General features: G+C 38.9%; 1 protein-coding gene across 7 annotated transcripts in view; it reads right to left on the reverse strand.

Moving 5' to 3' along the window:
• RALGPS2 (Ral GEF with PH domain and SH3 binding motif 2) overlaps positions 1–13,100 on the reverse strand; it is a 115,167-nt gene that overhangs the window by 24,890 nt on the left and 77,177 nt on the right. For all 7 annotated transcript variants that reach the window (XM_030279585.4, XM_030279583.4, XM_030279581.4 and 4 more), the window contains 5 exons: positions 12,299–12,436; positions 11,317–11,407; positions 8,868–8,935; positions 8,077–8,212; positions 7,074–7,225 (listed from right to left, as the gene is read on the reverse strand). In XM_030279585.4, the coding sequence (XP_030135445.1) occupies positions 7,074–7,225; positions 8,077–8,212; positions 8,868–8,935; positions 11,317–11,407; positions 12,299–12,436 (585 nt within the window). The remainder of the gene's footprint in view (positions 1–7,073; positions 7,226–8,076; positions 8,213–8,867; positions 8,936–11,316; positions 11,408–12,298; positions 12,437–13,100) is intronic.

Raw genomic sequence — 13,100 nt, forward strand, 5'->3', positions numbered from 1 at the left:
TTTAGCTTTTTATTAGCATATATATTAGTATATATAGAGCTCTTCTTAATTTAGGCCCACTTGATAGATCCACACAATTAAAACCCCCTAATAAGACAGTTATGAAGTTACTGTTTGTATTTAAAGTAGGCTGATAACATTAAAATTCTATCTGAAATGGAAATGACATTTTGATGGCAATTATATCAGTTTGGCTAATAAAGGTATATTCAACTGCTGTGCTAAGTACACTACAGAAAGATTTAAAAGCTAGTGCTGCTTTGTAAAAATGCAAAGCAATCTAGATCAAGAGCTAAAATGTCACCTATCACAAAGTGGCAATCCTTGGTACAGTATCAGTACAGTAAGAAAACCTACAGGAATTTGGTGAAAAAAACCCAAAAGTTTCACTTAAAAAGTTAAATCTATACAGAAATTACCAATTACACTTAAAAGGACCATCAATTTGTAGCAAAATTGGACAAAACATCATAGCAATTGATTTAACATTTACATTGATCCCTAAAGGGGTTGTAAAAATTGTAACAAAAATCTGGAAAAGGTTGAATTTTAGTGTTTGACTATTCCTCTAACATCCATATAAAAACATCTCCAATGGGATTTTTTTAGATTCTAAAACCCTCTAGGAGATACTTTGCAAGACACAAGTTCTGATACTAAAAACCACCCCTTTCCTGAAAAGCAAAACAAAATATCTGACATCTTTCTTTCCAAAACAAAACAGAGGTAAAAGGGACTGTTTTTAACTTAATCTAAGTTAGATGTCTAGCCAAGTTCTGTTTAAACATTAAGTGTACTATTTGAGTGTCACCTCAACTGGAAATATTTCATTCATTCAGTACTCTAAAAATATATCACCTTCTTAAATTCTTCTCAAGTATGTACTCAATATTTGAGTTTTTCCAACAACCTCAAGCAAGTTCTTCAGGTTAAACTTAATAACAAATCCTAGGTAGTATAAGCCCTTTCTGTTAGTTAATGTTCTAAACAAATTTTGGCTTTATATAAGAAGCCACTTAACACAAAACATCATCTTCCTAGTTTTCTTCATTGCTAATAAACTTCTGATGCAGGACTGAAATAAAATAAAATCTTTAGGAAGGTTTTTTCCTGTCTTAGGAATAACAGCATTCAGCAAGATGGATTTTTTTGCTAACTGCGCTGATGATTATCTGAGGAGGCTCAGGATTGTCTACAGAGCCCCAGCACTGCAGCTCTGTTCAGATGTGAATTTTCTGCTCACATCTGCAGATGTGCACAGGAAGATGGATGTCTGTGAGATGTCTGTGCTCCAGCCACACAAACAGCATGAGGTTCCCAGTTATGGGACAGGGAATGCCTGTGCTATCCCATATCCACACCCCTCGTCATGGCACCCACTCACTGCTCCAAGTCTGGGGATATTGAACACTTAACACAGGCTTTCTTTATCCAGAAGTTAGTCCCCAAAGTTAAACAGGTGTTAACATAAACAAACCAACTCCAAAGAGTTTAAAAAGTCTTCAGACTAAAAATTCTTTCCCCTTCCCAAATCTGTCATTGACACTCTCTTGGCTCTGGTTACACTGTGTTTCCAGAGCTGGTGACGGACCTGACCGAGCTAGAAACTCTCCCATGAAAATACAAAAAACTGGTCAAGAGGCCTGAACATCAATGGCTGCAGCACAGCCCAGCCAGACAACACCACAGAGATGGGCTCCACGCCCTGAAAGCTCTGCTCTGCTTTGGTGAGTTCACAACCACACTGTGAACTCCTCATACGTACTTCATGACTATTTAACAAATCTAGCAAATCCTCATATATAGTTCATGACTATGTAAGTTCAGTTTAAGCAGCTCAACTCTGGTTTCCCAGTTAACCAAATACAGATGGCAGGGACTCTGGCAGAGGACTCGAGCAATATCATGCCAGAGAATGGATAGAAACACCATCACTGAGTTTCACTGTGAAAAATCAGCAAAAGCAAATAACCAAAGGGATAAAGATGGGGCAGAAACAGGGGGTTTGCATAACTACATTGATGTAAAGACATCCAGAGAGAGAGCCTTAGACCAAACAGTACCAAGAAAGATTGGGGCAGAACTGGAGTGCTAGACTCTATCTTCTCTCAAATCCAGGCACCTACATGTGCATTTTTAACCTCTAATATTATACAGTTTTTTTAATTTAGTCTATCACTATAGTAGTGGCTCACAATAGCAAAACCAGGTATCCACATTTAAGGCAAGAGTCCATATAACTCATAAAAAGGAAATATATAAATAAACCTGACATACTTTTTGTGCCTGAAACCCTACCTGAAATCTGATCTCATGACTCAGTCCTACACACCTGAACAGCACAGTACAGGTTAAAGAATCAAACAAACACTGGCTGTGTAAAGGTCTTCCCTACTCTACAGGCTGCCAAGACCTCTGAAAGTAAATGCATACACTGTATACCTACACCTATACTTCATTTATTTAAAGAGAAATATAATCCCTTGTAGAATTCAATAACTTTGAGTGGTGACTTAATAGAGGAATTCATTAAAATGCTGATTTCTCATATGTATTTCATGCCAGTTTAGGTTTGGAAACGTACTGTTCTTACAAAGGCACTTTCTTACATTAATTCACACTGATTTAGAATACCTTTCTTTGACTGCAGCATTAATTCCTCCAACTGCATTAGAACAAAGGCTGAAGCTATTCTCCAGTGATTGCAACAAACAAACAAAGGCAAATGTTCAAGAGTTCTAGTTTTTCCAGAGCTTTCATGCATATCATTGTAGATCAGGAAAAATAAGTGGAAAAAAAATAGCTTAAAAAGAATTTGAATCCAACACTGCTACAAACAATCCATAATTGTTTCCTTTGAATTTTTAAACACCTCAAGTTGCAATCTCAGTTTCAGCAGTGTTCCTGTGTTCATACCTTGACATCTGTTTTGAAGTGGTAATATATGAGACAGCACTCTCAAAGAATAACTTTCAGCAAAATTACTTTGCATCCTCTAGGTTAGATGCTCTAAGATGAAAAAAGCCACATAGAAGCAATATATGAAAAGAGGGGCATATTTTACACTGTCCCTTTACTTCTGAAGAATTAGCTGAACAATTTGCCATTGTAAACAAACCCAGCTTAAGAAATTCAGTAACGCAGCAGAGCCACATTGGTGGAAAGAAATGGTGGAAATCCAAAGCTTCTGAGAACATTAATGAAACAAGCTGAACACTCCTGCAAAGATACTTAAGGACACTTAAGCAATAAATACTTTGAAAATGTAAGAAAATTGGGAATGAATAGAGAACCATGTATTCTTTAGAAAAGCATCTTATGAATTAAAGGAAGTTTCATGCTATTTCTGAGTGGAACCAGGATCTACTAATATCATCTTAATTTACCCTACTTTTAGGTGAGGAGGTGACAGGAGGCAAACACAGGCAAGAGAACAGGTGGTATGAATGTGCAGGTGGTTCCCTGAACCCAGCCAAGAGCAATGCTCACACCTCAGCAGGGCAGAGTGTACACAGTGACCTCACCAAAACAGTGACCTCATCCAAACACAGCCCTCCAAGAACAAAACCACGTTGTAGCTTTAGGCCTGGCTGATAGCAGTGAGTGGGGGTTCTCAATGAACTTCCACTGCAAAGTAAAAGCATCTGTCCCAATTTACTGAAAGCAAATATTCTGGACTGTCTGCACAAAACAGACATTTTCAGCACTATTCATCTGTCTGTATTTGCTTGTGCTGTCTCTCAAAGTGTCTGCAATCAACAGAAATAAAGTGGGGTTTTAAGGACTCGAGCCATATAACCTCTTTTTAGCCACCTACCTAAGAATGAGATGAATCATATCCTTGAGGATTTCGATTCTCTATGGATTATAAAGGGTTCCAATTGTAACAAGCTCAAATGTAGCCATCTACTTTATAAATATCTAAAACTTTAAAGAGACTATTTCCTCTTGTTACACTCCTGAATTCAAGAGAACATTTCCCACCAGGCACTGTATATGGGACTGGACAAGTGCTTCTTCCTTCTTATTAGAATAGCCCTGGCACTGCTGGAAAAAGATTTCTCACTTTTTAAAATCTTCTGTCCAGATAACAAGCACCTATTTATAACATAGGAGGAGAGCAACAGAAGCAGAGGTACAGCTCCCTGATTCCAGCATAACACATGACCATCAGCTATGGAACCATCCCACAGTGCTAGGAACAAGAACTATTTTGACCCAAGCACAAGAAATCAATATAAAAGAGACTGTATCTTTAATATTTTTGAGTTTGTTTGTTTTCAGAATGAGTTGAATGTACACACTCAGCCTCCCATCGTTGAAATTAAGAAAATAATCTGATAAAGGTCTCTGACCTTGGCTGTCACATCACAGATCAGCCTGTTTTGAGCAAACCCCATACCTGTCTCACTTTCTGCATTGCTGCTGCTTTAGGAATCATTCATTGCAATAAAAACCGACCAGTTAGTATATTCTTCACCTGTGAAAGGTTAATGACATGGATGTACATGCTCTGCACCATTCCTAGAATGGACTGTCAGCCTTTCCCAGCATGGCATAACCAAAATGTCCATCATCACTTCAATGTATGCTTTAGGTTATAGACTTGCTGATGGATTCCTGTGGACAGTGTTGTTACACTGGTGTTTTTTTAATATTTAACAGAGGCAGATCCTATCAGATCCTCCAATATGAAAGGACTGGAAAGGTCTAAACACCTCCGAGCCCTCAAAACACAGGAGTGATTTACAGCAGCGTTACAGTTGTCTTTAAAGGCACATTCAAGGTGCTGACATAGCAGAAACTCTGTCCATGTTTTGAAGAAGGATCATTTACCCGAAAAGTTAAGTCCTATATAGGCTTATATGTAAAAAAGGTAGTCCTGTTTCTAGAGCAACAGGTTTAAATCCACATTTATGGGCAAGGTGAGGAATAACACTCCTTTCAGTACACACATTCACGAGACATTTTCCTGACCGTCTTTTGAAGCTGTGTTGTAGAATACCATAAACCTCCTCTCTGCTGCACTGACTGTACTAATTCCAAGTCCTAAGCAAACAGACTACTTCAAACATGATGGAGGAACTCAGCAGCTTCAATCAACTTCCTTAAATCCTGCTGAGGCAGCAGCACAGAATGCCAGACAACTTACATTTCCAAGAATTCTGCAGTAATAGATACTGCAAACCTCCAGAACCTACCCTCATCTTCCATACATATTTCTAGCACCTCTATCAACCTTTTGTGTCATTGAAATTTTCATCATCAAGAAGCAGCTAAAAAAACACCACTGCGGACTGTCAAAACAAGTGATAAAACTGAGTATGGGGAGCCTGGAGATGAAAGAGAATGGGAGAGGGGAATTTCTAACAACAAATGCTGATCTTGGATAAAATGCCCAAGGTTGCTGTTTTACAAGTCATTTATTCAAGTCTTCTAAAGTGGCAATTTTGTTCCAGCTTGTCAGGTCAAGCTTGAGCTAGAGAACAGAATTGAAAAATTCTGAGAGGAGACAAAATAGGAAAATCCCGTATTCTCCAAAACACAAAAATGATAAGTGGTTCTCAATTGTATCTTATGAGAAACTGCCCATCAGCTCTGGCAAACCTTCCCTGCTAGGCTCTAATGGAAGTACAGAAATAATTTACCCAGGAAAAAAAGGATTGACTGCAGAGAATTTCTTAGGTATTTAGGTAGAAAACATCTGTAAAACATTGCCCTGAGAAAAGAGCATAAATGCATAAAAATTGCACACCATTAAATTCTATCAAACAAATAATTCTGAGGAAAGGACTGCAGTGAGAGGTTCCATTTGTCCAGCTGCAAACAGGTAGATTTGAGAGGCACTTGTGTCCTGTCCTCCCTCCACCTAAAAGATCTATGTGCAACAGGAAAAAAGAGCACCTAGTCTCACAGAGGAAACTCGGGAAGCACGACTTCTCAAAAAAAGCACCATCCTAAATAGATGAAAATAAATAATTTATCAAAATTTAGTATATTCTGACATTTTGAGGTATTTGAAATTTAGACTTCTATCTTCTGTTGAAGTCAGAAACATTTAAAAATTATGCTCTTAAAACTGTTAGCAATTTACACTGTTCAGTCAACATGGCATTTTACATAGAAATCTCACTATAGAACTTTTTAAACTTGAATTGATTTAGCGGGGATAAAGATAATAGAAAATTATGTCCCATACTTCCTTCCACCTCCATTGAGGAAGAGGAGTATTAGAAGCTGTTATCACTAACAGAGATAAAGAAAAAAAAAATTCCTCATTTCTCAGTTTATGGTGTGTAAATGAAGTCACCCTCCTTCCCCTACATTTCTCACATTTGTTCTACGACAGAAGCAGTAATTTCGAACAGCACTGCTGCAGGCTTGTTGGAATCTGTGGGTATTGGCGATTTCGAGATTGTAGAAAGTCTCTGTCTTTCTGCCCCATTGCCAAAGAAGAAGCCATAATTCGTCTGTGCTGGTTTCAAGGTTGTTTATTCTGTTTATCTCTAACATGTTCTGCTGCCCTGCCGCAGCTCTGTCCTGCAGGGCAGCGTGTGGGGCTCTGCCCTCAGTGGGATGTTACAAACATTAAATACCACAAACTACCTGTGCTGGATTTACAATAACGTGCCAATATCTGTCACCTACGTTGGACAGTGTGTCCCCAGCCTGAACCAACAGAAAAATGCCAACACCACAGTGAAACATGGAGGGCATGAAGAAGGAGAAAAAGGACAAGACACACCCAATTCCTCCATCTTGTCCCCTTTGGACCCCTAATCTAGAAACCTAAAATTTTACTTTTGCACCCGTGCCACACTTAATTATTACTTATATCAAACACTCAGAGGTTGTAATTCATCCTGTAAGATTGAAAACTCTTTTCCATGGACAGAGATCACAGACAGTGTCTCTGGGGGCTCTGTCCAGGGGGGTTCCTGACCCCTGCCAGGGTCCCAGACCTGCCAGGGCAGCCAGAGGGAAGCCCTGGATTCCCACACAGGCTCAATCACCAGCTAATTGTGCTAAAACCTTTAATAAAAGCCCAGGCACTGCATGTTTGCAGCTCCTACCTATTGAAATTCCACTGGACAGGGTGGAGCTCTCAGCCTGCCCTCGGGATGGGACGTGGGGCTCCATGACGCTGTCATCCAGCAGGTGCCGTGGTCCCGCATTGGGGAATGTCGCGCTTTTAAATTCCGCCGTGTTCGTTTTGTGTATGAAACTACAAACCAACGAGGACACAACATTACAACCTCGCCTTTGGTATGTCTCAGAAGCTGATTTAACATCCTGAAGGACTATATGCACTGTGCCCCTTAAGTCCAACTAAATCATGGCCAAATCATAAGCAATTGTGCACAAATAAATTATCGCTAGGAATTGTCAGGTTTAAAACTACACAGGAGTCATGTAACAACGATGAAGTTAGGAGTACATTAACAATTACTTACAATATCTTATGCTATTTTTGTCTTCTGTAACTGTATTTTTCTCTTCTATAACACTTCTATAATTGAACTGCAGCGTTGCATTCCAGCTCATTAAAGGTAAACTTACATAATAGAAGTTATTCATTACTGCGTAGTTACAATCTTGCATTTTGAAGACATGACAAGGGAAATCATGAGATATTGATCAAGATATTATTAGAAGTACACTTATATGGAAAAAGCCTGAAGCCATTACTAAACAGAGCTAGTCTACAAAGAAAGTCTATAAAGGAGGTCTCCTAGTAAAAATACCAATAAAGCAGTGATATAATTTTGAACTTGAAATAATTACAGTGGCATCGAGTTACTAAACAGTGATAGTTTTGTCATTCAGAAAGAGCCATTCTGGTTAACTCACTGACTAGTCTTATTATCACAACTTCAGCCTTCCTGTTTTGATTAATCTCTTTGGTTGAGATACCAGCATTATAGTTCTGAGCTTGCTCCCTGGCTACAAATTGCTCTGTGAGTGAAGTACTGTGTACAAGTCATGCTATTTTTTACAAGCAAAGCTTTTGTATTGAAAGATGATACATCACTTCAAAAAAAAGCTCAGGATTTTTAGGTTAATCAAAATGCTGACTTGTATCCCAGACTGTGGCATTTCCTATGTCCATGGGGTATCAGGTTCCGAGGTGAAGGGGGTGTTGGTGGTACCAAGGCTCCTTCAGCTGCAACACTTTTCCGCCCACTTTGTGGAGATGCTCCGACTTCTGAGCCTGGGAAGAAAAAAGACATTACTCCCAAGTAATTTCAGAATTACCCTCAGGGTCACTTCTTAGAAAATCATGGGAAAATTGCACAAAATTTCCTAAACTCCCTTTATAAGAGATAGCTGCAGAAGAACTCACTGATCTATTGATAATTAAACCCCCTGCACTTCAGGGTTTTTGCACAGGATTAAAACCAAACACTCTTAGTTCAAATAGACCATCCAGTGGACGTATTTTGCAAGTCCTAAAGGTGGCTGCATTTACTCTACCAGCACTGGGCATGTTCCACTGATTCTACATTTTCAAACTCCTGCCTTCAACCACTTTTGGCATTGACCAAGAAGAATGTTCATTTTTGGAAGCATATTATGCCATGAAAAGTTTAGATGAAGGCTCTTCTGTCTAGACACAAGAAAGAATGAATATTTAATAGCTCTTCACCCCAAATGACATTAATAACTTAGTGCCACAATACATACAAGAACCTAAAAAAAATGACTCAATTCCTTCTTTACAGATCACCTTTAGACTTTTTATTACAAACATGCAGTGTTTAAACTTCACACTTCTTTATAGCCTCAGGCAAATATTTTCCACGTCTGCAATTCTAAAATAATGCACATGACAACCTCAAGTCTTCTCACATTTATTAAGCATTTACCTACTAAATCTTCTCTGGAAGCAGCAGAGTGGGGGGTGCTGGTCCCTGGTTCTATCTTTAATGAAAGTCTGCATTAAAAAAAAAAATATTAAAAATTACTTTATCAGGAAATAAAAACATTAAGTTTATGAAGAAGAATTTTTTAAATTTATGATTGCAAGCTGCCTGATTCTGTGAATGCAAGGAATACTATGAAGGTAATACAAACAGTGCAGAGTTATCTTTAGCACACACTATTTCCAAAATTGATTTTTCCTGCCTATTGCTTTGGTTCACACAGACCACCAGGGCCTTCAGTGCCCTGGGATGTCTGGCACACACATGAAACTGCTACTCCAGCTAAAACCTGGGAAAAATAAAATTGAAAATAGCACACAACTTCTCCCCCCACCTTGGATAAAATATTTATTCTTGGAATACTTAATATTTTAATTTTTTTATGAAGTGCACTAGTGTGCCGAGCACCAAGCCTTTTGTCTTTATTGGTCCAAAACCCAAAATCCTCTTCTGTGTTTTGGAAAATACATTATCAACTTGATTTCAGCCATAATTCAAGCTTTTTCTGTAACTTTTTAATGCCATTTCCAGCAGGCCTACAAAGAAGACAGACTATAGGGGCAGATAATTTCAGGAAGATGAAGTGTATCTTGTCCACATAGTTTGCAGAACTAAAATCTTTGAAACTACTAACACTGAAAAAGCATCTATTTAATTTTGGGGAGAAAAAGTTTGAAGTTTGAAAGCTCATCTCCCTCTCATTCCAGACAGCATAGCAATGATTCACTACAATTTTATAATTTAATCTTTTTTCAAATAAAATCTTTTAGGAAGAAAAACCATATATTCAAGTCACAGTTACTGTTCTCTAACTTCAACCTTTTTGCTGATAGGCACCTTAGGGGATGAAAAGTAGAAGAGTCACTTTAAGTAAGAACAATTCTTCAAACACACTCCTCGACCATAAAAACATTCAGTTTGAAGATGTACAAAACCCATCAGTGCAAAACCAGATGCTGTGAACAGCAGCCATGGTTCTGATTTATGTGCCACTGTCTCCAGTCATTGCTCTGCTACCAAAATATGGATTGTACAGGACAAAGAGACTGCAGGTCCTTCATCAATCAAATTCCCACTTCTAGTCAGTCCTACCCAGTGAAGGTGAAGGAAGGTGGAGAGTGGAATTCATGAATACAGTGTCCTAAACAGACACTACAGGTAAGAGGCTTGGGTTTGGGTTAGCTTTTTTTCCCTTCCTTCAAATGTTTGACCATGGACCTTTACTCTTCAGTGACAGACAAGTAATACTTCCCAAATCAGGCTGTAGAACACCCCAGGAAAAAGGTGAAGCTGGATGCTTCCACAGGGACATGCAGAGAATAACTTACAAACCTCAGAAGAGAAGCCAAGGGTCTGAGTCCTCGTTAACTGTTCTCTGACATAAACTGAAGGGTCCCCATTTGCTGCCTTTCAGTAAATCCAAGTCAGGGCTATTAAATGGCAAACACAGCTGCTCCTAAAGTGTGCATCCCCCTCCTGCCATTCCAAGGGAGCTGCACAAGCAACCAATTCAAGCCCTCTGAGGTGACAAACTTCCCGGGCGGGCAGGATGGGAATGGGTGGGGAACCTCCTCGAGCACATCAGCCAATGAACAAAACCTTCCTTCATATGCAACAGATTTGCCTTAGGGTGTTTCCTATCCTCAGTTCCTGCCTCTTGCCAGAGATTTCCCTCCCTCAGTTTTGCTGGATGCCAAATCACTTATTACAGTAATAATCTTTTAATTAAGGATAGAAATCTTGGGTGGGAGGCTGCGAGGAACAGGCAGAGAGGAAAGGAACTTGCCCCTCAAAAATCAAGTGCTGTTTTACTCACACTTTATAACCTATCAAAGAGGAAAAGAATAAAATAGAATAAATCAAAAAGGAAAGTATAAAATGAAGCATTATCTGCAAGTGAAAGCTGTAAGTCACCCTCAGTAAAAACCTGGGACTGGATGCACAGATGGTTTTGTTCTGATGAAGAATGACTTAAGCCATGTCCAACCACAGGATTCCTCTTAATGACAGAACAGTGTTAAAAGGTAAACCATGTGTAGAAAGTCCTTCTCAGCAGACCAAACCCAAGTGAAGCAAGGGTTTGGTGCAGTCTGGCATAGAAAAGGAAGCAGTTCTGCCATTCATCATGTGGCAAAGTGCCTTGAGCACAACATCCTCCTGGAACCACAGCTGCTTGCAGCTGCTGTGTCTGAGGTGCAGAATCACAGAATCACAGAATGGTGTGGGTCTGAAGGAACCCTAAATCTCATCTAGTTCCAAGCCCCTGCCATAAGCCGGGACACCCACATAATACAACTCCCCAATGCAAGTGCAATCTCACAAGTGACAGGCTTTGAGTTATAGAAGTAGTTTTGTGATAAGTTATGGTCAGTTTATAGCATTTTGTACTTACTTGTAATTGTCATCTTCTACAAACTTTTGTAGTTCTTCTATGTACTGAACGGAGTTTAGGTATTTTTGGACATGAGGCAACATAGGAATATCTGGAAAACAGACACCATTCATTGACACTGAGCAACTCATTGGTAAGCAAAGCTTTATTCCCAGAAACTATTTGAACAGATTTAGATCTCTTGCCTTTTTATGTGAGATGCAGGTACAAACTACAGGCCCTAATGATACTGAAATTTTAGAATTTCATAGCAATTCTCATGCATTGAGCTGACACTCCCCACACACAAACCCCAGAGCTGCTTATCAGAGCACATGGAAGGGAAAAGTAAGACAACATCCATGGCCAAGCCAAAGGCCCAGAACTGGAACATGGAGCCTGAAGACTCCTTCACAGCCCACATTCTCTTCACACGGAGCTCTCAGGGAAGCTGAAAGTCCTGTGCTAATTCACATTTCACCATCACAAACACAGTATTAGGACTTCAATAGAATGGGAAGAGAGGACTGTGAGGGAAAACATCTTTGAAGAAAAAAATACATCATCTGATCTATGGACAGAACTATAAATGTCCAAAAGACAAGCTGAGTGTATTTTATTCTCTCCAGTAAAAGTACTATTCCAAAAGAAATCCTACTTTTAGTATTCAGTCATAAAATTATGAACACAGGGATACAAGCTTATAAATACCAGTAAAACTACTCTTGAGTATGAAGTACTACCACACATTTATCATCAGAAAATACATATTGCAGTTTGCTTGATGTAAGAGAAAGGCAGTTTTATTCTGTCTCCTCACACTGATGCTCTGTCTTAACCAACAATTACTAGAATAAACCCAGACTTTTGGGCTGAGAGGATGAGAGAGGGTGTTAGTGACATTCACATGGGTCCAACCTTACTTAAATTGCATCACAGCAGACAAAAATTAAAGCTTTTAAGTTCTTCTCTTTAACATTGTGATATTTAAACACTAGCTTACCATATTCACACGACTGCTGCAAATCTGAGATAATTCGAAGAATGTTGTTCATTAAATTTGTTCTTTGCTCACTTTCCAGAATGCTTGCTGTTGAGGGGTAGGCAGAGTCAATATATGTCAAGTCTGACAGATAAATACCTGAAATGAGATTAGAATGAGAAGAGTCTTTGTTTAATGTCTTTCATTGAGCAGAAAAAAAGCCCTCATCAAGAATACTGTGGAGGATTTTTGCTTGCACTAACATTAAAGCAGGTTGACAAAAGCATTGTCTCAGAATAGGATTTTGGACTTACCTGGGAAATAATTTTAGAAATCTAAAAGTAATTACAAGGACATGCACAGCTACTCATAAACCTCATCTTCTCCACAGCACCAATTTACTACTCCCTTGACAAATACAAAGCATACTAAACACACAATACTAAAATACACCATCAAAATTAATTGTTTAGGAAGTCTACTACTTCATTCCTCCAAAGCAGCAATTAAAAAACAATAGAAGGATAAATTATACCCATAACACTTCAAGCTGAATAAAAACTCAAGCTTGACTTGCAGCAACATGGGAAAGATTAACTCGGGAAAATGGGCAACCAGACTGAAATGAATGAATCCTGCAGTTTGTCATAATCACAGCTCCAAAGATACAACAGCCTTCTAGAGTCACTGCATATTCCCTACCTGCCTTCTTCCCCTGCGCTGCTTGCAAACTTACTGCTCCTTCAACCCCCTGATCATGTAGAGGAAAATCCTCCTTCTTACACACTAATGCTATAGATAAAACATTTTATTTCTAACCACA

The sequence above is a fragment of the Taeniopygia guttata genome, chromosome 8 (assembly GCF_048771995.1).
Source record: "Taeniopygia guttata chromosome 8, bTaeGut7.mat, whole genome shotgun sequence".
Taxonomy (NCBI): domain Eukaryota; kingdom Metazoa; phylum Chordata; class Aves; order Passeriformes; family Estrildidae; genus Taeniopygia; species Taeniopygia guttata.